Below are 27,643 nucleotides of genomic sequence, written 5' to 3'. Positions count from 1 at the left end.
AACGCCAGTGTTGTTGGTTCGATTCCCACGGGGGGCCAGTATGAAAAAAATAAAACATTTATGCACTCTGGATAACAGCGTCTGCTAAATGACTAAAATGTAAATGTAAAAATGTAGTATAGTGTGATTCAGTCATGATACTGGCAGACCAAGATCATTGTGAGTCATGCTACATTGAATTTAGATATGTAGCTGTAGGAGAAAATTGAAAAAAGTTATGAGTGTAGTTCGACAAAGCAAGAAATGTAGATCTTACTACTACTACTACTTGAATATTCACTTGTATCTTCCACCATGCCAATTGTGCACTTTGGATGTTCTTCTGACTTTCTTTCCTCTGGCATTTATGGAATTGTAGTTTTTATATTAATTCAGTTGGCCTATTTTGCGGTCTACCAGTGTGCTTGTTGTCGGCCATTTTGTCTACAGTTGTTCAAATGGGTTCCACATTTGACTAGGAAAATCAAAATGGACTCTCCCACTATTCATGTCTCTATATGTTAATATAATAACAGAAGACGACATGGACTGTTGGCGGGCATAAACAACTGCACGTGTTTGGAGTTTGATGTTTAATTCAATCAAATGTTAATATTTGTTTGAGCAGCCATCGGATCCTCTGACACACTCATGGGGGTATTTTGCCTGCTGAGTGAGAGTGAGAGTGAGAGTAATATAATAATAATATGCCATTTAGCAGACGCTTTTATCCAAAGCGACTTACAGTCATGCATGCATACATTTTTGTGTATGGGTGGTCCCGGGGATCGAACCCACTACCCTGGCGTTACAAGCGCTGTGCTCTACCAGCTGAGCTACAGAGGACCACAGAGTGAGTGAGTGAGTGAGTGAGTGAGTGAGTGAGTGAGTGAGTGAGTGAGTGAGTGAGTGAGTGAGTGAGTGAGTGAGTGAGTGAGTGAGTGAGTGAGTGAGTGAGTGAGTGAGTGAGTGAGTGAGTGAGTGAGTGAGTGAGTGAGTGAGTGAGTGAGTGAGTGAGAGAGAGAGAGAGAGAGAAGAAAAATACTCCTACCTGTCAGAGAGATATTTATTCTCTTCCCTTTTTATTTTCCCTCGTCGAGACTGCTTACTAGACTCTCAACTCCTCTCCCTCCCTCTCTCTCCTCTCTCAGGTTGTCAGCACAAACCCTGTTCCTGTTGCTGTCCTGATTCTGACACCTGTCAGCATTTTCATTAGTAGATCAGAGGAGTAGCAAACTCAAAATGTTCCCTGTGTTGAATTTAGGGCATGTTTTGCAGCATAAACATGCAACACTGCTATACTCTTTCTTGAATTCAACAGGAGAAGGGAAGTGCTTGACTGGCAGGAAGTTGACTTGGGAGATGCGGGTTTTGTGTGTTGAGATATATGGAGAGAGAGAGAGATGGAGAGACTAGGAGAACAGGGAAATGAAGATGCGGGGGGGGGGGGGGGTTGGCTCTTGAAATCAATTTGGAGCAGTGGGACCCTGGTGGATCTGTGCTCCACGGAATTCCTGGGCTTCTGCTTCAGGAACACACCCACGGGGCGTGGATGGGATTAATGAGTGGAAAACCCCCTCAGGGGTGAAGGATATGGAATATGTGAGGAATGAGAGAGACTAGTGCCCTGCGACTGCTAATTTAGCTGCCTTGAATCCCTCTGGTGCTAAAGCAAGGAAAAATAGCTTTTCTGACCAACACTTTGCCCTCTAGAGTCATAATCCGAAAACCAAAGACCCCTGGTAAACTAAAATGGCCACCTAATAAAAATACATAAAAAGGCATTGATAATTTTTGCACTTAACTAGAGAATCAGAGAATCTCGAGCCCTTAAAAAATCCATGGCTCATCCGTGTCTGCAAGCAATTAAGTAAGAGCTTCGATAATCAAAGGATATGGGGGTAAAACAATTGCAGCTTCTGTGTGGCTGTTCGCCTGCTTCTCCCGTGAGACACTATTGGTCCTCTAGAGCCAAAGCTAGCACGTCGTACATTTTTTTTGACAAAATCCCCTTGACGTTCACAGCACGCCTATAAAGATAAAGGTTAATGTTATCAATTTTTCTCCAGCTCCTCTCCCTTCCCTCAACCGTTTATAGCTAGGAGATATCATCCATAGTCACTGCATTGAAAGATACTGTACAAGGGAAAGCATTAAAAGTTTAAGATAACCATTTGATGATATGGGGCCTATATATTTAATGTTATATGATTTTATGATATTTTATAATATTTCCCTAGTGTAATCCATTGGCGGAGTAGATTTCAGACCAAGGTATTCTTAGGAAGAACAGTCTCTTCTTACAATGTTTGGTCTTGTCTTAGTATCACAGCTAGACTCTGGTGATATGGAATAAATACTTCTCCACTAAGTCAGACTATAGTATAGCTACTGCTGGATGCCAGAGACAAAATGCATAATCGAGTATCACAGCTCAAATCGAGGAGGATAAATAGAAACGCAGGAAATGGACAAACAAGTCGGTAATAGAATCAAAAAGTGCAAAAAGTACTGTACTCCATCTACCCCCCTCCATTCCTTCCTGTTTTCTTGTCTTCGGAAGCAAAACGTAAACACCACAATAAAATCACTTTTGTATCCAGAGCCTGTGTCCTTTGGGGCAATTGCAGTGTGTTATACTGTTTTTTTTTCTTTTTCTGTAGTACCTGAAGGAGAGGCAAACTGCAGATCTAAGGTATTCCCACCAGAACACATCTAAATGTCGGGGTGTTTTGCGAACATGACTATTTGTTTTGTTCACACAGTTCCCTTTGCCAAATAGGGCTACTGCATGGTCAGTGCCCATTCACTGTCAATTAAGACGGATGTGTCTGAACAAACCATGTTTTCGCTTCTCTCGGAACCACTGTGGCTCTCACATCTATTATGCGTTGCTGCTGCAACTTAGCTATCCTGATCTGCTCCTACAGAGAGGGAAAAAAGTATTTGATCCCCTGCTGATTTTGTACATTTGCCCACTGACAAAGAAATGATCAGTCTATAATTTTTATGGTAGGTTTATTTGAACAGTGAGAGACAGAATAACATGTAAAAAATGTTATAAATTGATTTGCATTTGAATGAGGGAAACAAGTATTTGACTCCCTCTCAATCAGAAAGATTTCTGGCTCCCAGGTGTCTTTTATACAGGTAACGAGCTGAGATTAGGTGCACACTCTTAAAGGGAGTGCTCCTAATCTCAGCTTGTTACCTGTATAAAAGACACCTGTCCACAGAAGCAATAAATCAATCAGATTCCAAACTCTCCACCATGGCCAAGACCAAAGAGCTCTCCAAGGATGTCAGGGACAAGATTGTAGACCTACACAAGGCTGGAATGGGCTACAAGACCATCGCTAAGCAGCTTGGTGAGAAGGTGACAACAGTTGGTGCGATTATTCGGAAATGGAAGAAACACAAAATAACTGTCAATCTCCCTCTGCCTGGGGCTCCATGCAATATCTCACCTCGTGGAGTTGCAATGATCATGAGAACGGTGAGGAATCAGCCCAGAACTACACGGGAGGATCTTGTCAATGATCTCAAGGCAGCTGGGACCATAGTCACCAAGAAAACAATTGGTAACACACTACGCCGTGAAGGACTGAAATCCTGCAGCGCCCACAAGGTCCCCCTGCTCAAGAAAGCACATATACAGGCCCGTCTGAAGTTTGCCAATGAAGATCTGAATGATTCAGAGGAGAACTGGGTGAAAGTGTTGTGGTCAGATGAGACCAAAATCGAGCTCTTTGCCATCAATCAACTCGCCGTGTTTGGAGGAGGAGGAATGCTGCCTATGACCCCAAGAACACCATCACCACCGTCAAACATGGAGGTGGAAACATTATGATTTGGGGGTGTTTTTCTGCTAAGGGGACAGGACAACTACACCGCATCAAAGGGACGATGGACGGGGCCATGTACGTCAAATGTTGGGTGAGAACCTCCTTCCCTCAGCCAGGGCATTGAAAATGGGTCGTGGATGGGTATTCCAGCATGACAATGACCCAAAACACACGGCCAAGGCAACAAAGGAGTGGTTCAAGAAGAAGCACATTAAGGTCCTGGAGTGGCCTAGCTAGTCTCCAGACCTTAATCCCATAGAAAATCTGTGGAGGGAGCTGAAGGTTTGAGTTGCCAAACGTCAGCCTCGAAACCTTAATGACTTGGAGAAGATCTGCAAAGAGGAGTGGGATAAAATCCCTCCTGAGATGTGTGCAAACCTGGTGGTACAAGAAAAGTCTGACCTCTGTGATTGCCAACAAGGGTTTTCCCACCAAGTACTAAGTCATGTTTTGCAGAGGAGTCAAATACTTATTTCCCTCATTACAATGCAAATCAATTTATAACATTTTTGACATGCATTTTTCTGGATTTTTTTGTTTTTATTCTGTCTCTCACTGTTCAAATAAACCTACCATTAAAATTATAGACTGATCATGTCTTTGTCAGTGGGCAAACGTACAAAATCAGCAGGGGATCAAATACTTTTTTCCCTCACTGTTTAGCCTGCATCCAAAATGGCACCTTATTCCCCAGTGCACTACTTGGCCGGCAGGTAGCCTAGTGGTTAGAGCATTGGGACGGTAACTAAAATGTCGCTAGTTTGAATCCCCGAGCCGACAAGGAGAAAACATGTGTTGATGTGCCCTTGGGGTTAAGCAAGGCACTCAAGCCTAATTGCTCCAGGGCCTCCATTGATAATGGCACTCTCCAAGGGCATCTGAGTTATGCAAGAAACACATTTCCATTGAAACAGAACAAATTTAATCATCCACCAAATTATTATTATATTACTTTTGACCAGGGCCCATGGGGACTCTGGTCAAAAGCAGTGCATTATATAGGGAATTGGATGCCATTTGGGACACAGACGTAGTTCAGTAAAAGTATCTTCTCTGCCTTTCGTATTTTTTTAGGGCTGTCACATTACAAACCACAATTGTCTGACTTGTGCCTCCGTCCCTCAAGTCGATTAGCGTCAACAATTACATAACATGGATTTCAGCTAGCTAGCTAAGTAAGGGATAATTATTATTTGTTAACGCTAGCGGAGTGGAACTAACCTTCCACAGAGTTGCATTGTTTTCCAGAGAACGCATAGAGCCACAAGTTCATTATCCCTTTCATACCATGGCTATAATTCAACACATTTGCCGCGAGAAATGTATTCAACATCCACTGAAGTAGCTAGCAAGTTTACTAGACAGCGACAGTAGTTGCCTTGGTAACCAAACAAACAGACTTGCTAGTTTAGCTAACCAAACCATCAGTCCTAGCTTTGCTATTATGAAAATATAATTCAACAATGCCAATAATGTTTTCAATTCGACTTTTGCTTTCAAAAGCAGCTCAAATGTAGAACATGTAAGAATTAACTATAGCCATGGAATTCTACCGTGCAAATATATCGTGTGTTATAAGGAAATAATGCACGCTCTAGAATGCCCTTCAAGCCAATCAGAAATGAGTATTCAGCAATAGCTAATATCCTCTTGAAAAAGGTAGGAGGATGCAACAAGGGCCTTGTCTGAGGGGTTGCGGAAGAAGTATAGTGTGGCTGTGCCAATTCTGTCGAGCTTAGCACTGGCCCCATCATAGTCTTTAACTGTGTAATTAGAACGCTGAGATGGTAATGAAAGGACAATTCCATTTGGCTATGTTGTTACGTTCATGCATGTGTAAGGGTCTTTTGGTCAATTCATTTAATAATTATGAACAGGCCCTCAATACTGACGAGCCCTCATGCTTCTTTACTGCCACAGACTCCCTTTAAAGACAGGAGAGAAGACAGACATTGTCTGCATGTCAAATGGCACCCTACTTCCTACATAGTGCACTACTTTTGACCAGGGCCCATATGCCCACTATATAGGGGATAGAGTGCCATTTGGGATGCAAGTTTAGCAATAAATGAAGCCATTTTGTCCAGTGCTTCTCACTGCTTCTTTTTCAACTGAGGGAGAAAATGGCCTGTAGCAAGACCATATTATAACTAGGTCTGGAGAAGGAGAGGAAGAGCGCAATAACAATAGCGACAAAGATCCAATTGCAAATCCAAATAGATATTTTGTCCTTATCTATTGCTGCTATGGTCAAAGCAAGCAGTGGACAGCTGCCGGCAGTTTTAAATAGCCTCTGTTGTTCTGTTTACCAGCATCATTTATTTGTGTATATACATTCCAGGAGTTAGCATCCATCTCGCTGAAACAGATATAATTACGGCAAGTGTTAATGAAATAAATGCCTCTCTCTCTCTTTCTTTGTCTCCCTTTATCCCTCTCTGTCTATCCCATTTTCTCCACTAATATTCTTCACGTACATCTTTTCTAATTGTCTCAAATAATGAGTTCGCTAGACCGGTGGACCTGTCAGTATGCATCTTTTGGAGGTGCTGGCATTTTTCGGAGAGGTTTGTGAAATAATTACGGCCAGCTAACCAAATAGGCGGTGAACTCACTAATCATTGTTCATTACTGTCTGACACTGCCAGGGCAGCAGTCCAAGGCCTTTTCAGGCAGCATTTCTAGGCAGACGCCTCACAGGTCCTCAACTGGCAGCTTAATGAAATAGTACCCGCAAAACACCAGTCTCAACGTCAACAGTGAAGAGGCGACTCCAGGATGCTGACCTTCTAGTCAGAGTTGCAAAGAAAAAGCCATATCTCAGACTGCCCATCTTAATATTTTATTTTTATTGGCCAGTCTGAGATGTGGCTTTTTCTTTGCAACTCTGCCTAGAAGGTCAGCATCCCGGTGTCACCTCTTCACTGTTGACGTTGAGACTGGTGTTTTGCGGGTACTATTTCATTAAGCTGCCAGTTGAGGAACTGTGAGGCACTCTAATGTATTTTTTCCTCTTGCTCAGTTGTGAAACGGGACCCCCCACTCCTCTTTCTATTCTGGTTAGAGACAGTTTGTGCTGTTCTGTGAAGGGAGTAGTACACAGCGTTGTACGAGATCTTCAGTTTCTTGGCAATTTCTCGCATGGAATAGCCTTCATTTCTCAGAACAAGAATGGACTGACAAGTTTCAGAAGAAAGTTATTTGTTTCTGGCCATTTTGAGCCTGTAATCGAACCCACGATTGCTGATGCTCCAGATACTCAACTAGTCTCAAGAAGGCCAGTTTTATTGATTCTTTAATCAGCACAACAGTTTTCAGCTGTGCTAACATAACTGCAAAAGGGTTTTCTAATGATCAATTAGCCTTTTAAAATGATAAACTTGGATTAGCAAACACAACGTGCCATTGGAACACAGGACTGATGGTTGCTGATAATGGGCCTCTGTATGCCTATGTAGATATTCCATAAAAAATCTGCCGTTTCCAGCTACAATAGCCATTTACAACATTAACAATGTGTACACTGTATTTCTGATCAATTTTATGTTATTTTAATGGACAAAAAATTTGCTTTTCTTTCGAAAACAAGGACATTTCTAAGTGACCCCAAACTTTTGAACGGTAGTGTAATTCAGCTGAGTTCTGTTCATTCTAGGCTTGCTAGCCAGTGAAGTTATTTGTGCATTCTGTTGATGAGTCTGATCAGCAAACTTGTTTGTTTTCTGCCCCACCCAAAATATATAATTTGTAGATAATTGGCCCTCTTTCTGGGACTCACCCACAAACAGGACCAAGCCTGGCCTGCTGAGGTGTGACGGACTCCATCCTAGCTGGAGGGGTGCTCTCATCTTCTCTACCAACATAGACAGGGCTCTAACTCCTCTAGCTCCACAATGAGACAGGATGCAGGCCAGGCAGCAGGCTTTTAGCCAGCCTGCCAGTTTAGTGGAGTCTGCCACTAGCACAGTCAGTGTAGTCAGCTCAGCTATCCCAATTGAAACTGTGTCTGTGCCTCGATCTAGGTTGAGCAAAACTAAACATGGTGGTGTTTGCCTTAGCAGTCATACCTATAAAAACAATAAACTAGCTCCCTGGTATACAGAAAATACCCGAGCCCTGAAGCAAGCCTCAATAAAATTGGAACGGAAATGGCGCTTGGAAAGAAAGTACAGAGCAATATCGAAGAGCCCTCACTGCTGCTCGATCATCCTATTTTTCCAACCTAATTGAGGAGAATAAGAACAATCCAAAATGTCTATTTCATACTGTCACAAAGCAAGCTAAAAAGCAGCATTCCCCAAGAGAGGATGCCTTTCACTTCAGCAGTGATGAATTCATGAACTTCTTCGACGAAAATATCATGATCATTAGAAAGCAAATTACGGACTCCTCTTTGAATCTGCGTATTTCTCCAAAGCTCAGCTGTCCTGAGTCTGCACAAAACTGCCAGGAACTAGGATCAATGGAGACACTCAAGTCTTTTAATCCTATATCTCTTGACACATTCATGAAAATAGTAATGGCCTCTAAACCTTCAAGCTGCATACTGGACCCTATTCCAACTAAACTACTGAAAGAGCTACTTCCTATGCTTGGCCCTCCTATGTTGAACATAATAAATGGCTCCCTATCCACTGGATGTGTACCAAACTCACTAAAAGTGGCAGTAATAAAGCCTCTCTTGAAAAAGCCAAACCTTGACCCAGAAAATGTAAAGAGTTTGAAAACCTTAAATTGGTCTACACGGACAAGTTCTTGCCTGGCGTTACACTGGACCCTGATCTCTCTTTTGACGACATATCAAGAACATTTCAAGGAAAGCTTTTTTCCATCTTCGTAACATTGTTACGAATCAGAAACTTTTTGTCCAAAAATTATGCAGAAAAGCTAATCCATGCTTTTGTCACTTCTAGATTAGACTACTGCAATGCTCTACTCTCCGGCTACAAGGATAAAGCACTAAATAAACTTCAGTTGTGCTAAACACGGCTGCTAGAATCTTGACTAGAACCAAAAAATGTGATCATATTACTCCAGTGCTAGCTTCCTGTTTAGGCTAGGGCTGATTTCAAGGTTTTACTGCTAACCTACAAAGCATTGCATGGGCTTGCTCCTACCTATCTCTCCGATTTGGTCATGCCATACATACCTACACGTACGCTACGGTCACAAGACACAGGCCTCCTTATTGTCCCTACAATTTCTAAGCAAACAACTGGAGGCAGGGCTTTCTCCTATAGAGCTCAATTTCTATGGAATGGTCTGCCTATCCATGTGAGAGACACAGACTCGGTCTCGACCTTTAAGTCTTTACTGAAGACTCATCTCTTCAGTAGGTCCTATGATTGAGTGTAGTCTGGCCCAGGGGTACGAAGGTGAACGGATAGGCACTGGAGCGACAAACCGCCCTTGCTGTCTCTGCCTGGCCGGTTCCTGTCTCTCCATTGGGATTCTCTGCATCTGACTCTATTACGGGGGCTGAGTTACTGGCTTACTGGTTCTTTCCATGCCGTCCCTAGGAGGGGTGCATCACTTGAGTGTGTTGAGTCACTGACGTGATCTTCCTGTCCGGTTTGTTGCTCCCTCGGGCTTGTGCAGTGGAGGAGATCTTTGTGGGCTATACTCAGCCTTGTCTCAGGGTAGTAGGTTGGTGGTCTGTTGATATCCCTCTGGTGGTGTGGGGGCTGTGCTTTGCAAAGTGAATGGGGTTATATCCTGCCTGGTTGGCCCTGTCTGGGGGTATCGTCGGACGGGGCCACAGTGTCTCCCGACCCACCCTGTCTCAGCCTCCAGTATCTATGCTGCAATAGTCTATGTGCCGGGAGGCTTGGGCCAGTGTATTATATCTGGTGTTATTCTCCTGTCTTATCCGGTGTCCTGTGTGAATTTAAGTATGCTCCCTCTAATTCTCTCTCTCTCCATCTCTCCCTCCCATCCTGGAGGACCTGAGCCCTAGGACCATGCCTCAGGACTATTTGGCCTGATGACTCCTTGCTGTCCACAGTCCACCTGGTCGTGCTGCTGCTCCAGTTTCCACTATTCTGCCTGCGGTTATGGAACCCTGACCTGTTCACCGGACGTGCTACCTTGTCCCAGACCTGCTGTTTTCAACTCTCTCTCTCTACCGCACCTGCTATTTCAACCTCTAAATGCCCGGCAATGAAAAGCCAAGTGACATTTACTCCTGATGTACTGACCAGTTGCAACCTCTACAACCACTGTGATTATTATTTGAACCTGCTGGTCATCTATGAACGTTTGAACATCTTGGAGAAAAATCTGGACTTAATGGCCATGTACTGTTATAATCTCCACCCGGCACAGCCAGAAGAGCCTGGTTCTTCTCTAGGTTTCTTCCTAGGTTTCTGCCTTTCTAGGGAGTTTTTCCTAGCCACCGTGCTTCTACATCTGCATTGCTTGCTGTTTGGGATTTAGGCTTGGTTTCTGTAAAGCACTTTGTGACATCTGCTGATGTAAAAAGGGCTTTATAAATACAATTTGATTGATTGATTGATTGATAGCAGTGTCTGTTTGCCTTACGTTAACGTTAGCTAACATTCTCTTGTTACTTTTTCTTCCCATATTGTGTTTGTGTTGCACGATTGGGTTTGGTGTTACTAGTTAAAATTAGAGGCTAAGTTACTCAACTCTTACTGTAAGTACAGTGAGGGAAAAAAGTATTTTATCCCCTGCTGATTTTGTACGTTTGCCCACTGACAAAGAAATGATCAGTCTATAATTTTAATGGTAGGTTTATTTGCCAGTGGAGTCTGCATGTCAAAAAATGTTATAAATTGATTTGCATTTTAATGAGGGAAATAAGTATTTGACCCCTCTGCAAAACATGACTTAGTACTTGCTGGCAAAACCAGCAAAACCAGACGTTTCTTGTAGTTGGCCACCAGGTTTGCACACATCTCAGGGGGGATTTTGTCCCACTCCTCTTTGCAAATCTTCTCCAAGTCATTAAGGTTTCGAGGCTGTCGTTTGGCAACTCAAACCTTCATCTCCCTCCACAGATGTTCTATGGGATTAAGGTCTGGAGACTGGCTAGGCCACTCCAGGACCTTAATGTGCTTCTTTTTGAGCCACTCCTTTGTTGCCTTGGCCGTGTGTTTTGGGTCATTGTCATGCTGGAATACCCATCCACGACCCATTTTCAATGCCCTGGCTGAGGGAAGGAGGTTCTCACTCAAGATTTGACGGTACATGGCCCCGTCCATCGTCCCTTTGATGCGGTAAAGTTGTCCTGTCCCCTTAGCAGAAAAACACCCCCAAATCATAATGTTTCCACCTCCATGTTTGACGGTGGGGATGGTGTTCTTGGGGTCATAGGCAGCATTCCTCCTCCTCCAAACACGGCGAGTTGAGTTGATGCCAAAGAGCTCCATTTTGGTCTCATCTGACCACAACACTTTCACCCAGTTCTCCTCTGAATCATTCAGATGTTCATTGGCAAACTTCAGACGGGCCTGTATATGTGCTTTTTTGAGCAGGGGGACCTGGCGGGCGCTGCAGGATTTCAGGCATTCACGGCGTAGTGTGTTACCAATTGTTTTCTTGGTGACTATGGACCCAGCTGCCTTGAGATCATTGACAAGATCCTCCCGTGTAGTTCTGGGCTGATTCCTCACCGTTCTCATGATCATTGCAACTCCACGAGGTGAGATCTTGCATGGAGCCCCAGGCCGAGGGAGATTGACAGTTATTTTGTGTTTCTTCCATTTGCGAATAATCACACCAACTGTTGTCACCTTCTCACCAAGCTGCTTGGCGATGGTCTTGTAGCCCATTCCAGCATTGTGTAGGTCTACAATCTTGTCCCTGACATCCTTGGAGAGCTCTTTGGTCTTGGCCATGGTGGAGAGTTTGGAATCTGATTGATTGATTGCTTCTGTGGACAGGTGTCTTTTATACAGGTAACAAGCTGAGATTAGAAGCACTCCCTTTAAGAGTGTGCTCCTAATCTCAGCTCGTTCCCTGTATAAAAGACACCTGGGAGCCAGAAATCTTTCTGATTGAGAGGGGGTCAAATACTTATTACCCTCATTAAAATGCAAATCAATTTATAACATTTATTACATTTATATTTTTTGGTTGTTATTCTGTCTCTCACTGTTCAAATAAACCTACCATTAAAATTATAGACTGATAATTTTTTTGTCAGTGGGCAAACGTACAAAATCACCAGGGGATCAAATACTTTTTTCCCTCACTGTAACTGAACATGCCAAAAAAAAGCAAAACTGATAACAAAACTATTGCACATTAATAAAGGTGATTGTGGCTTCAGCGACTTGAACCAGCACTGAAATTTGAGCAGTGAGGTTAATTTCTCCCCGCTTGTCTCTGCTTGTTCCAGCTTGAGGACATGTCACCCTGACAACCTGTTGGGAACCTCCCAGCCACCAGGATAATCACCATATCCCAGGATTTTATTAAGAAGTGTGCATCACAATCTTAGATAGAACTAGATTCACCCATGTTATTGTTTATCATGCAGATTTGTCAAGACATTGTAACTTATGAAGCACATTCTAAAATACAGATGTCATTTTCTGTCCCAGGGTACTGGGACAAGTCTCAATTTAGACCACAATTAGTTTAAATTAGGTGTTAGTAACAAAAACTTGTAAACTCCTGTCCTGTGTATAAAGAAACCTGTGGCGGTCATGACTAAATTTGCCCTCGTACTGAACAAGCTTACAGTATGAATGTTGGAGGTTAATCTCCTTGAGATAATAATAATAATAATAATAATAATAATAATAATAATAATAATAATAATAATAATAATAATAATAATAATAATAATAAGAGTAATAATAATAATAATATGCCATTAAGCAGACGCTTTTATCCAAAGCGACTTACAGTCATGTGTGCATACATTTTTACGTATGGGTGGTCCCGGGGATCGAACCCACTGCCCTGGCGTTACAAGCGCCATGCTCTACCAATTGAGCTACAGAGGACCCTCATTTGGGAATTACTTGTTTTGTGCAATGGACTGTGTTTCAAGGACTCATGCACAGATACAGGAAAATCTATAAAAAATGTAACATTTATTCAAAATGACAACTGTTGATGTCCCCACATGTTTCTGGTTTTGAGGCTGGTGCCTGTTTTTCAGCTGTCTAATCCCCTGCAAGGAGAGAGAAAGGCATCAATACTACCAATGCTGTATTAATTTAATTGAATATATAGTGGGGAGAACAAGTATTTGATACACTGCCGATTTTGCAGGTTTTCCTACTTACAAAGCATGTAGAGGTCTGTAATTTTTATCATAGGTACACTTCAACTGTGAGAAACGGAATCTAAAACAAAAATCCAGAAAATCACATTGTATGATTTTTAAGTAATTCATTTGCATTTTATTGCATGACATAAGTATTTGATACATCAGAAAAGCAGAACTTAATATTTGGTACAGAAACCTTTGTTTGCAATTACAGAGATCATACGTTTCCTGTAGGTCTTGACCAGGTTTGCACACACTGCAGCAGGGATTTTGGCCCACTCCTCCATACAGACCTTTTTATTTTTTATTTTATTTCACCTTTATTTAACCAGGTAAGCCAGTTGAGAACAGGTTCTCATTTACAACTGCGACCTGGCCAAGATAAATCAAAGCAGTGCAATAAAAACAACACAGAGTTACATATGGGGTAAAAAACATAAAGTCAAAAATACAACAGAAAATATATATACAGTGTGTGCAAATGTAGCAAGTTATGGAGGTAAGGCAATAAATAGCCTTCTCCAGATCCTTCAGGTTTCGGGGCTGTTGCTGGGCAATACGGACTTCAACTCCCTCCAAAGATTTTCTATTGGGTTCAGGTCTGAAGACTGGCTAGGCCACTCCAGGACCTTGAGATGCTTCTTACGGAGCCACTCCTTAGTTGCCCTGGCTGTGTGTTTCGGGTCGTTGTCATGCTGGAAGACCCAGTCACGACCCATCTTCAATGCTCTTACTGAGGGAAGGAGGTTGTTGGCCAAGATCTCGCGATACATGGCCCCATCCATCCTCCCCTCAATACGGTGCAGTCGTCCTGTCCCCTTTGCAGAAAAGCATCCCCAAAGAATGATGTTTCCACCTCCATGCTTCACGGTTGGGATGGTGTTCTTTGGGTTGTACTCATCCTTCTTCTTCCTCCAAACACGGCTAGTGGAGTTTAGACCAAAAATATATATTTTTGTCTCATCAGACCACATGACCTTCTCCCATTCCTCCTCTGGATCATCCAGATGGTCATTGGCAAACTTCAGACGGGCCTGGACATGCGCTGGCTTGAACAGGGGGACCTTGCGTGCACTGCAGGATTTTAATCCATGACGGTGTAGTGTGTTACTAATGGTTTTCTTTGAGACTGTGGTCCCAGCTCTCTTCAGGTCATTGACCAGGTCCTGCTGTGTAGTTCTGGGCTGATCCCTCACCTTCCTCATGATCATTGATGCCCCACGAGGTGAGATCTTGCATGGATGATTGACCGTCATCTTGAACTTCTTCCATTTTCTAATAATTGCGCCAACAGTTGTTGCCTTCTCACCAAGCTGCTTGCCTATTGTCCTGTAGCCCATCCCAGCCTTGTACAGGTCTACAATTTTATCCCTGATGTCCTTACACAGCTCTCTGGTCTTGGCCATTGTGGAGAGGTTGGAGTCTGTTTGATTGAGTGTGTGGACAGGTGTCTTTTATACAGGTAACAAGTTCAAACAGGTGCAGTTAATACAGGTAATGAGTGGAGAACAGGAGGGCTTCTTAAAGAAAAACTAACAGGTCTGTGAGAGCCGGAATTCTTACTGGTTGGTAGGTGATCAAATACTTATGTCATGCAATAAAATGCAAATTATTTACTTAAAAATCATACAATGTGATTTTCTGGATTTTTGTTTTAGATTCCGTCTCTCACAGTTGAAGTGTACCTATGATAAAAATTACAGACCTCTATATGCTTTGTAAGTAGGAAAACCTGCAAAATCGGCAGTGTATCAAATCCTTGTTCTCCCCACTGTATATTCCTGTTTGATATGCATTTCTATAATTATATTGGACATGTTATCCTTTATCACATGCCAGTATTTTTATCCAATGCATTTAGCTTACATTAGGATGAAGTAGCTTAGGCATTCTTATCTAGTCCGATTGCATCAACAAATATCAAACCATGTTATCCTGAACATCAGTGTCATTTAATAATATTGAATAGTTGTATGAAATATCACAATCTAAGTCCACTCATTGCAAAAACAGCAGCTCTAATGCTATATTAGCTTCACAATGAAACACCACTATTTTGGCTATTAATCATTCTTAAACAGTAAGTAAAAAAGCTTATTTAGCTATCTCGAAAAATCATGTATCCTGTATCATGCATGTAAGCTTAACTGTCATGTCCACAACGGAGCTGCAGACCAAGCAATATGTGAGAGGAGGATCCTATACCGTAGGATAATTATTCTAGTCGGTGTCAACTTCATTCATGAACAGGTACTGAGGAGATCGATTCTGTTACTTGTGTTATTCGTGTCGATATTTCCTTTTTGGGATAGTTTTTCACTGAATTGCTAGCACTAGTTGCTCACACTGCTACAGTGGCTACAACGTAAACAAATGTCTTGGGCTCGGTGGAATGCGACTGCGTTGTCACGTGATGCTGCCTTCGAATCGCATCTCAAATGGCAGTTACCTACTGGAAAAGTGCTAACGTAAGGTAGGTGCCTTTGGAGGCAGGTAGGCAGCAGGCAGCTGCCTTTGGATTGGGACACAGCTAGCCTCCCCATGCAGCTAGCATGCAGATACACACATACACACGCATGCAAACATGAACTCACACACGCACACACTCCCTGCCCTGGCACATTCTGTTAACCCCCCCACCCCCAACCAACCAGTCATCACAACATCACAAGCCATATTCGATTTCAACACCAGCCACTGAGCCATATCCACTTCAATCCACATGACTTTACAGCAGTGTCCCCTCCCAGATGAAAAAGGAAGTAGAAGAGACTGAACTTGCCTATTCTCCTATCATGCTGTCTCTTTCCCCTACCCATAATGTCTTGGGGTAAAATGACTGGCTAATTAGCACAATTCAACATCCGTGCGTGAGTCCACGTGTTCCCGAGCTAACAACTTCCTAATTTGCTCCGCAGCTCATTCCCCACGATGGAGAATGTTCCCATGGAAAAAAAGGAAGCGGGAAAAAAATCTAACTCCCTCATAAATAATATGGGTTAAATTGTGATTCTTCCTTTTTCCTCATATCTCAGTCCTTCATTCATTAGACTCTCTTTTTCGGAGCAAGGCTAAGAGGAGTGAGCAGGGAGCATTAAAATTGAAGACTCAGAAAATGTACACATTTAGCTAGAGAGGTTCACTAGGGGTGTTTTGAGAAAATGGAGGGAAAGATCACTGAGGGTTAGCATAAGGTGTGTGTGTTTGTTGGGGGGGGGGTAAGGTTAGGGTTACGGCTAAGAATGTGCCTAACATTGGACACTACACAATTTTTCCTCTATAGCAGAAGCCAATGACCAAGGAGTAGGCTAATTCAAACCAAACAAAGACAGACTGTGAAGTGAAGCCTCCTGGGTAATATGCAGATGTGGTTTTCCTTATTGACCAATGGAGTTGTTTGATTGTTTCAAGTTGCTAAGATGAAAGGCCTAGTCATCGAGACTGAACAAGGCAAATCACTAGCTTCCTGTCTCTTCAGAAAATACAATTATTTTAACTGGAGTAGGAGGCGAGCCAGTGAAATGGCTGCCGTTCATTTTGAGTTCACACACTGAATCCCCTGCTCTGTGCTCTCCCAAGTCTGAGCACCTGTGTGTGTTTCCTATGAGCTGGATAAACACCCCCAGGTGCATACAATGGTAGCACACAGGTCTGTGCCAGTTTCTATCCACCTACTTCTCTATCTCTCTCATTCTCGTTCTCTCACTCTCTCATTCTCCATAATTTTTGTGTTTTCTCTCTCTCTATCTCCGTCTACAGGCATATCTTTAATTCTCTTTCAATTCAATTCAATTTAATTCAATTTCTTCACAGGTCTGTGCCAGTTCTACCCACTAACCTTTTCTCAAACACACACCCTGTCTTTCTCTCTCCCCTCCATCTCCTTCCCTCCCTCTCACACTCATTCCCTCTCCCTCCCTCACCCTCCCTTTCTCTATGACACATCTTCACATTAGCTCCCCCTCTCCACTACTCTAAAACCGTGGAACCAGGAAACACTAACTGGCTTGCAGTAGTGAAGAACGAACATGACCCCCTCCACTTCCCCTGCCAGGGAATCGGATGTCTTTTTAAACGTTGGAAGTCGGCAAAGAAACATCAACATTAATTCCTCCTCTAAATGATCCTGCTGAATAATGTATGAGAGCGGTTACAATGCGATATGTAGATTTCAACCCACCTTTGTCAGCCACTCAAGCGCATCAGAAGTTGGCCGCCACCGAATACTGCCAGATAGACATGGATAGGCCTACTATCAGTCAATAATGTTACCAGAGCCTCATATAAAAGGCAAGCCTTGGCTGGGAGGGATCCTTCTACATTAGCAGCCTTAGCAGAGTTAGCACCCGGACTTCAAAGGGAAAGTACTAAGGTGTTATTCACACTAAACAGATCTGAGGGGCCTTATCTGAGAGTGGGCATAATGCTACCGCTAAATGTGTTCTGCCTGGTGTAAACACACAGATACACACATAGGAATGGAATTAATACACACACAGACACACACGCACACACACAGGTCTGAGGCCTTAAGTAGGAGTGGGTATAATGGACCGCTAAAGGTGCTCTGGTTGGAGGTGGAAACAGCAACACACAAGCTTCTTTTTACATACACAAGCTTTTACCAAGTATCTGATGGGGTAATTCAAATTCTAACACTAAGGGATGAATGATGAGTGTAACACACAGCTTTCCACACACCTTCTCTCCTACCTTGGTCAGGCAGCTGGCAGACGTTGGGGGGCACGGTCATATTGAGCACGTCGTTGACAGCCGTGTCTATGTAGTGGCCTCTCTGGACGTCGTGCTCACTGTCCGTCTGGTCGCTCTCCTCATGCCCGCTGTCCTTCAGACTATTGCCCTCCAGGTCCTTGAATGTTGATGTGCTAGAGAGGGAACGAGGGAGGGAGATGGGATGAGAAGTGTATGTTGATTTACTGTCACATCGACTTCTATCAGATTCTCTCTCCTCTCTCCTTCATCACCTCTCTCCATCTCTCTCTCCTGTATCTGTCTCTTTTTCCCTCTTTCTTGCTTAGTTATTTTTAGTCATTTAGCAGACGCTCATATCCAGAGCGACTTACAGGAGCAATTAGGGTTAAGTGCCTTGCTTAAGGGCACATCGACAGATTTTTCACCTAGTCGGCTCGGGGATTAGAACCAGCGACCTTTCGGTTACTGGCACAACGCTCTTACCCACTAAGCTACCTGCCGCCCATGACATCTATGTGTCTCTCTATATCCTTCTCTCTCACACATTTCTCACGGCCCTCAGAATCTTGAGACAAGGAGAGAGATGATGGGAATCTTCAGGAGGACTCCTCTTAACTCTGGCCTCAGCTGTCTAGAAGGATACTACTTCACAGCGTTCCACATTTTATTTCTGGAGGGAACAGAACCTTGCTACTTCTGCAGTAATCTGAGGGTTGTGGTGATGGTGGAGGCACAGATTAACTCTGTTGGGGCTTTTTGGGATTAAGAGGCCATTTTTTAACTCTGCTGAAAAAAGGGACAGTGTGGATGCCGATGCACTGACTTCAAGGGCATCACTAGTGGGAACCGTTGTGGCTTTAAAGACCCAGTCCGGATATTTACAGCCATTTTTTATAATTTAAATTGATATAATTATATACCACTGATTTATTAACAATATCACTTGTAAATGCCTCATGAGCCCAGTCCCTCAGCTTCATAGCAAACCAAGTGTCGGGCCTGCCGTTGTGTTGTTTTTCAAATAACGGAGTGGGGCTTAAAAACGGCATGCAATTACACTCTACTGTTCAACAATCAGACGATAATCAAGCATTCCAGGAAGGAAAGGGATATAGAAAATGCTATGAGCATGTACGTATGTGCACAGATTGGGGCTTAAAGTCTATACAGGCAGGCAATCAACAGCTTCATAGTGTATGCATGATTTCCGTTCATTTGATTGCCACCCCACTGGAACAAATTGTGCTATACAAACAAGACTGCTATTGAGGGAGGAGGCGAATGTATACATCAAGAACCTCACGTAGGAGAAAAGAGGAGAAGAGAAGAAATATAAGAGAAGGAAAGAGAAGGAAAGAGAAAAGACAAAAAGAAAAGAAACAGTAGCAGCAGCAGTTCCCAGGTTTCCTTTGAGAGGCCTGCCTGGGAAAGGGAGAGAGAGAGGTACTGCAGTGACGGAAATGCTGGCTTTACCTCTCTCTGATGTTATCAGAGTAATTGCACCTGTCCCAGACCACAGGCCCACAGGCTCCTGGGGGATAGCTTTGTAGTGTTCTGCAGAGGCCCCTCGCTTAAATGTCCTTTGTTTACATAAACATAGGGACTTTTTGGGGAGGAAAATTGCCATAATGGCTTTTCAAAAAGCCGGGGACGGCCTCAAACAAAGGGAGGTTGGAATGTTCCGTAGCTGCAGGTAAAAAGGGGGAAATTATAGACCTGGCTGCAAAAAACTAACAAATCGCTGCAGGGCGTTATTAGGGTTGTCTACACTACCCCGCCGGAACCACGAACTCTCCTAATATCCTGCTTCAGGTGGACTCAGGAATGCCCCATTAGTCCCATACCTCACAAAGATAACCTTTGTGCTCTGCTCAATGTTCTCAAAATGGCCGACTCAAATTAACTAAATTATTGGTACTTTGGTAATAGCATTGAGCTGATAAATCTTTTTATACACTGAGATCCAACTGTGCTGCGAACCTCTTGCAATATTGAAATCACGTTCCCAGCCAAAATTGTATTAGATTTTTTAAATCTTATGTATCATGATGTGTAAGTTGTTTTACGAGCAGTGTTTTAGCAGGAGTTTTTCATATTGCTCAATGTGCATGATTTCTATTATGGGAATGGATGGAATTATTCATGATAATGTTAAAATATGTGCTTTGAAGATACAGACTTGAAAAATGTACCTAATATACAGTGAGTATGTTTGACCACTGACAAAGACATTATAAGTCTATAATTTTTATGGTAGGTTTATTTGAACAGTGAGAGACAGAATAACAACACAAAAATCCAGAAAAACGCATGTCAAAAATGTTATAAATTGATTTGCATTTTAATGAGGGAAATAAGTATTTGACCCCTCTGCAAAACATGACTTAGTACTTGGTGGCAAAACACTTGTTGGCAATCACAGAGGTCAGACATTTATTGTAGTTGGCCACCAGGTTTGCAAACATCGCAGGAGGAATTTTGTCCCACTCCTCTTTGCAGATCTTCTCGAAGTCATTAAGGTTTCGAGGCTGACGTTTGGCAACTCAAACCTTCAGCTCCCTCCACAGATTTTCTAAGGGATTAAGGTCTGGAGACTGGCTAGGCCACTCCAGGACCTTAATGTGCTTCTTCTTGAGCCACTCCTTTGTTGCCTTGGCCGTGTGTTTTGGGTCATTGTCATGCTGGAATACCCATCCACGACCCATTTTCAATGCCCTGGCTGAGGGAAGGAGGTTCTCACCCAAGATTTGACGGTACATGGCCCCTTCCATCGTCACCTTTGATGCGGTGAAGTTGTCCTGTCCCCTTAGCAGAAAAACACCCACAAAGCATAATGTTTCCACCTCCATGTTTCATAGGCAGCATTCCTCCTCCTCCAAACATGGCGAGTTGAGTTGATGCCAAAGACCTTGATTTTGGTCTCATCTGACCACAACACTTTCACCCAGTTCTCCTCTGAATCATTCAGATGTTCATTGGCAAACTTCAGACGGGCCTGTATATGTGCTTTCTTGAGCAGGGGGACCTTGCGGGCGCTGCAGGATTTCAGTCCTTCACGGCGTAGTGTGTTACTAATTGTTTTCTTGGTGACTATGGTCCCAGCTGCCTTGAGATCATTGACAAGATCCTCCCGTGTAGTTCTGGGCTGATTCCTCACAGTTCTCATGATCATTGCTGGGAGATTGACAGTTATTTTGTGTTTCTTCCATTTGTGAATAATCGCACCAACTGTTGTCACCTTCTCACCAAGCTGCTTGGCGATGGTCTTGTAGCCCATTCCAGCCTTGTGTAGGTCTACAATCTTGTCCCTGACATCCTTGGAGAGCTCTTTTGTCTTGGCCATGGTGGAGAGTTTGGAATCTGATTGATTGATTACTTCTGTGGACAGGTGTCTTTTATACAGGTAACAAACTGAGATTAGGAGCACTCCCTTTAAGAGTATGCTCCTAATCTCAGCTCGTTCCCTGTATAAAAGACACCTGGGAGCCAGAAATCTTTCTGATTGAGAGGGGGTCAAATACTTATTTCCCTCATTAAAATGCAAATCAATTTATAACATTTGTGACATGCGTTTATCTGGATTTTTTTGTTGTTATTCTGTCTCTCACTGTTCAAGTAAACCTACCATAAAAATTATAGACTAATAATTTATTTGTCAGTGGGCAAACGTACAAAATCAGCAGGGGATCAAATACTTTTTCCCCCTTACTGCAGTAGTGAGGGATCATTTTAGAGTCGAATTCCAAATTAGATTCTTGATTGTATGAATTTGTATCGAATACACAGAACAAACACTGACTTTCACAACATGCGCACACATGCGTTTGCAGCCCATAGCATCAGACAATTACGGATCACAATGGGTGATAGCGGAAACAATCAAATTGCCTAATCAAGACATACCTTTTGATAAGGTGTGCTCGGCTGTTCACATAGCTGGAGTCGATATAATTATCCGTCTGTGACAGAAGATTGGGGGGGGGGGGGGAGGAAAGGAGAGAAAAAAAACAGAAGAGATGCATTTAATTTCATAGGGAACCAGTTAATGTGACACCAGTAATTGCATTTCAATAGAAAGGTTATTTTACACAAAGTGAGCGAGCCTCAGCTTTCAAATGTGGTAGTCATTCTCTTTCATATCACCTACACGGAGAGAGAGAGAAAGAGAGAGAGGGCCGGCTAGGAGCTGAGAGAACTGAGGAGAGTGCTGCAGTGAGCAGAGACTCTCCTCCTCCATCCCACCCTTCCTCCATCCCTCCCTCCATCAGACCCCAGTCATCAAAATGGGATCATTAGGGACGACAGTGCATCATGCAGAGAGAAGGAAGAAAAGTTTCCATTTTTCTCCTCTCCAAATCTCTCTCTTTTCTCCTCAACCTTTTGAGTAGATTGGAATCTATAAATATTAAATAAATAAAAGTGAAGAAGGAGAAGAAGGAGAAGAAGAAATTAAGAGCGTACCAGGGGGAATCTTAATTTTTAGCAATTGCAGATGAAAAGCACGGAGGAATCTGCATACGATGGATCTCTGACCCACATAGTTCAAAGGCATTGTGCACCAATCTGGGAGAGGGGAGTTATGACAGGGGAGAGAGGGGACATTGAGACGTCCCCTTGTGTCTGGTGAGCATCTACTCAGTCAAAGGCATAATGTATTCAACGTAAAAAATAAAATCCCCCAACATTTATAGAAAGACTGTTATAGTAAGTTAGAGAGGAGTTTGAGAGGGGAGAGAGGGGACATTGAACAGGTAGTCCCTTGTGCCTGGCCAACATCCACTCACGTCCGGATAACATGTCAAGAGGGTATCAAAGGCACTCTCAAAGGACTTCCCCTGCCTGCCCATGAAAAACTCTGTGATCCGACCCTTTCAACATACTTTGATGCAGGTGTTTTCCTGTGGGAAGAGGGAGAAAAGGACATCACTCCTCTTAAATTCCACTCTCATAAACTCATGATATGCTAGCCCGGATAAGGGATAGAGGGACGGTCAATGGCTCACATCCGGTGAGGAAGTGTTACCTCTCAAACTTCCTGACAAAAGAGTCACCCCTATGATAAGAGAGGTTAATGCAGGCGGCGGCACAAACTCACTGATTATCAAATGAGGGACAATTTTTTCAGTCCTGCTGTTCAGGGGAGCGGGGAGCCGTGTGCGACGGTCAGGCGTTTGGATAAAACATTTCACTCGTGCTACGCTTTCACCTTGTTAGCTGGTAATAGGGTTGGCTTTTTTGTTAAGTGAAACCTTTCCCCAATCCTCACCCTACTTAGTCCAACCTGTGTAGGTTGAGGCAGAAACCACAATGCAAAAGGGAGAGAGAGAGAGAGAGAGAGAGAGAGAGAGAGAGAGAGAGAGAGAGAGAGAGGGAGAGAGAGAGAGATGGGGGGGGGGGGCTTTTGATGCTCTTTATTGAGACATCCTGACTTTCTTAAAACCACCCTGTGAAACATCCCCCCACCCCTTATTAAAAAGGCAAGAGAGTGTGAGAGAGAGAGGGGAAAGAGAGAAGGGGGAGTGAGAGGGAGGCAGAAGACAGGAATGTAGATGCAACACTAGCCCTGTGTTCTTGGATGTTGGATGTGGCCTTAAATGGCACTACACAACAGCAAGACTGACAGCCTGGTCTCAGAACAAAATGCATTATATTTTACACAGATCCGTGCCAGTCAAATTAGCATGATATGTTACTTTACATTAAGTTACATTATTTGACCCGTTTAGTATGATATACAGTATTACATTTTACTGCTTTAGTATGATATGTTACATTTGGTATGTTTACATAACACAGTAGGTTACTTAGAGCAAAAATGAAAGGAGGGTGGTTGGTCGCGAACGTCTAGCAACCGAAAGGTTGTGTGTTTGAATCTCATCACAGACAACTTTAGCATTGTAGCTAATTAGCAACTTTCCAACAACTTACTACTTTTTAGCTACTTTGCAACTACTTAGGATGTTAGCTAACCCTTCCCCTAATCTTAATCCTTTGATATAACTCCTAACCTTAACCCCTGACCTACTAAAGCAGTCGAACGCAGCATATCATATTAAAGTAGTCGAACGTAGCATATCATACTAAATGGGTGACCGGGCTACCTAAAGCAGTCAAAGTAAAAGGGCTACTTATTACATCGGTAGGGCTATATAATGTAACCTAATGTAAAGTAACATATCATACTAAATGGAGTGGCATGGATTTTGGTAAAATATTATAAGTTCTGCGCTGAGACCAGGTTGATGTGGATCACAGCGGCCTTCCAGAGTCGTGTTTACCTCTGGCAAATAGCATCCGTGACTGCAAATAGCACCCTGTGGTGTTTGAAAGAATGGAACAAATAAAATAACATTTTAAAACAGTGAAATGCTTACTTACGGGTACTTTTTCAACAATGAAGAGTTAAAGGCAGGGTTAAAGTGACTAGGCAACAGTATAGATAATAGACAGTAGCAGCAGAGGGTAGCCATTTGATTAGCTATTTAGCAGTCTTGTTTAGCTCTCCTATGGCTTTGGGGTAGAAGCTGTTCAGGGTCCTGTTGGTTCCAGAATTGGTGCACTGGTACCGCTTGCTGTGCAGTAGCAGAGAGAACAGTCAATGGCTTGGGTGGCTGGAGACTTTGATAATTTATTGGGCCTTCCTTGCCTGGTATAGAGTCCTGGATGACAAGGAACTCGGGCCCAGCGATGTACTGGGCCGTACTCACCACCCTCTGTAGTGCCTTGCGGTCGGGTGCCTTCCAGTTGCTGTACCAAGCGGTGATGCAGCCAGTCAAGGTTCTCAATGGTGTAGCTGTAGAACATTTTGAGGATCTGAGAGCCCATGCCAAATCTTTTCAGCCTCCTGAGGGAGAAGAGGCTCTGTCGTGCCCTCTTCACAACTGTGTGGGTGTGTGTGGACCATGTTGTTAATTCCTTGGTGATGTGGACACCAAGTAACTTGAAGCTCTCGACCTACTCCACTACAGCCCCATGGATGTGGATTGGGGCGTGCTCGCCACTCCGTTTCTTGTAGTCCATGATCAGCTCCTTTGTCTTGCTGACATTGAGGGAGATGTTGTTGCCCTTGCACCACACTGCCAGGTCTCTGACCTCCTCCCTATAGGCTGCCTCAACTTCGTCTGTGATCAGTCCTACCACTGTTGTGTCATCAAGCAAACTTGATGATGGTGTTGGAGTCTTGCACGGCCACGCAGTCATGGGTGAACAGGGAGTACAGGAGGGGTCTAAGCACACACCCCTGAGGGGCCACTGTGTTGATGGACAGCGGATGTGTTGTTGCCTACGCTCACCGCCTGGAGGCGGCCCATCAGGAAGTCCAGGATTCAGGACTTCCTGATGGGTCCAGGTCTTCCTGATGGGCTGCCCCCAGGCGGTGAGAGTAGGCAACAACATATTTGCTACGCTGACCATCAACACGGGGGGCCCTCAGGGGTGTGTGCTTGCAGCTTATTAATGCTAGGGAAATGCATGTCTGTGTTTGTTTTATTCTTTAGTAGCCCTGCCAACGACAAACACAATGTGATAAAAAAAATTCATAATGGCATCGGCGCTAACATTGTTCTCGGAGGAACTCGCAAGCCGAAACTCACATGCTTTGGCAATGTACTGTACTGTAGATTACAGAAGTAGTAATTATTGTTGAAATGCAGTATCTCGTTTCCCCACCGCTGTAAGTCACATACGAAATTGTTGTTGAAATATCATGTTCCCCCCAAAAACCTACACACTAGCTATGCTACAATGGTTAAATGTAAAAATGTTTGACATATCACAATGAGACCAATGTAAATCAGAGAGAGTGGTTGAAATACCTGCCTCTGTCCAGTAGACTAGGTCTGCCAAAATACCTCATTCACCGACCAAATAAGGCCATTGTTTGTCTTCTCACCTCCACACCGGCTAATTACATCCGCGACAAGATAATATTGTAATTAGCAACGACGGCGGGGCAGGCGGCCTCCTGATTGAAATTTGTGAGATGACGATGCAATCTGGACGCACTGAAGGTTAGCGGTTAGCAGTGGCGGGCCGCTTTTTCCCCCTCCGTCTAATTAAACCTTAACTCGTTGTTATCAAGGAGATCATTTGTAAAAAGCTAATGTAATTTACATTTTATTAGACGCTCTTAACTCATCTGCAATTATTGTTGATAGTCATATTGTGGTTGGATGTGAATGCAATGTACGTAGACATGTAAATATACAGTTGATGTCGGAAGTTTACATACACCTTAGCCATTGTCATTTAAACTCAGTTTTTCACAATTCCAGACATTTAATCCTAGTAACAATTACCTGTCTTAGGTCAGTTAGGATCACCACTTTATTTTAAGAATGCTGAAATGAATGATTTATTTCAGCTTTTATTTCTTTCATCACATTCCCAGTGGGTCAGAAGTTTACATACACTCAATTAGTATTTGGTAGCATTGCCTTTAAATTGATTCACTTGGGTTAAATGTTTTGGGTAGCCTTCACAAGCTTCCCACAATAAGTTGGGTGAATTTTGGCCCATTCCTCCTGACAGAGCTGGAGTAACTGAGTCAGGTTTGTAGGCCTTCTTGCTCGCACACGATTTTTCAGTTCTGCCCACAAATGTTCTATAGGATTGAGGTCAGGGCTTTGTGATGGCCACTCTGACTTTGTTGTCCTTAAGCCATTTTGCCACAACTTTGGAAGTATGCTTGGGGTCATTGTCCATTTGGAAGACCCATTTGCAACCAAGCTTTAACTTCCTGACTGATGTCTTGAGATGTTGCTTCAATATATCTACATAATATTCCTTCCTCATGATGCCATCTATTTTGTGAAGTGCACCAGTCCCTCCTGCAGCAAAGCACCCCCACAGCATGATGCTGCCACCCCCGTGCTTCACGGTTGGCATGGTGTTCTTCAGCTTGCAAGCATACCCCCTTTTTCTTCCAAACATAACGATGGTCATTATGGCCAAACAGTTCTATTTTTGTTTCATCAGACTAGAGGACATTTCTCCCAAAATTACGATCTTTGTCCCCATGTGCAGTTGCAAACCATAGTCTGACTTTTCTATGGCGGTTTTGGAGCAGTGGCTTCGTCCTTGCTGAGCGGCCTTTCAGATTATGTCGATTTAGGACTCGTTTTACTGTGGATATAGATACTTGTGTACCTGTTTCCTCCAGTATCTTCACAAGGTCCTTTGCTGTTGTTCTGGGATTGATTTGCACTTTTCGCACCAAAGTACGTTCATCTCTAGGAGACAGAACGCGGCTCCTTCCTGAACGGTATGACGGCTGCGTGGTCCCATGGTGTTTATACTTGCATACTATTGTTTGTACAGATGAACGTGGTACCTTCAGGGGTTTGGAAATTGCTCCTAAGGATGAACCAGACTTATGCAGGTCTACAATTTTTTTTCTGAGGTCTTGGCTGATTTCTTTTGATTTTCCCATGATGTCAAGCAAAGAGGCACTGAGTTTGAAGGTAGGCCTTGAAATACATCCACAGGTACACCTCCAATTGACTCAAATTATGTAAATTAGCCTATCAGAAGCTTCTAAAGCCATGACATTATTTCCTGGAATTTTCCAAGCTGTTTAAAGGCACAGTCAAGTTAGTGTATGTAATCTTCTGACCCACTGGTATTGTGATACAGTGAATTATAAGTGAAATAATCTGTGTCATGCACATAATTAATTGTGTCATGCACAAAGTAGATGTCCTAACCAACTTGCCAAAACTATAGTTTGTTAACAAGAAATTTGTGGAGTGGTTGAAAAACGAGTTTTAATGACTCCAACCTAAGTGTATGTAAACTTCCGACTTCAACTGTATATTGTCTTTTTTTTGGTAGAGCGTGACACCTGTGATCCACTTTAGTCCCA

The 27,643-nt window shown here is 43.3% G+C and overlaps 1 protein-coding gene across 1 annotated transcript in view; it reads right to left on the bottom strand.

The window, feature by feature from the left end:
* Nucleotides 1–27,643, bottom strand: part of pcdh19 (protocadherin 19) — a gene marked incomplete at both ends in the record, with an annotated part of 81,265 nt that overhangs the window by 19,324 nt on the left and 34,298 nt on the right. The window contains 2 exons of the mRNA XM_084147076.1: nt 17,782–17,954; nt 21,685–21,740. Of these exons, the coding sequence (XP_084003202.1) occupies nt 17,782–17,954; nt 21,685–21,740 (229 nt within the window). The remainder of the gene's footprint in view (nt 1–17,781; nt 17,955–21,684; nt 21,741–27,643) is intronic.

The sequence above is a fragment of the Coregonus lavaretus genome (genome assembly GCF_964263955.1).
Source record: "Coregonus lavaretus genome assembly, chromosome: 29".
In the NCBI taxonomy this organism is placed as follows: Eukaryota; Metazoa; Chordata; class Actinopteri; order Salmoniformes; family Salmonidae; genus Coregonus; species Coregonus lavaretus.
The sequence above is the reverse complement of the archived record's forward strand: the minus strand, read 5'-3'. Positions and strand labels throughout refer to the sequence as shown.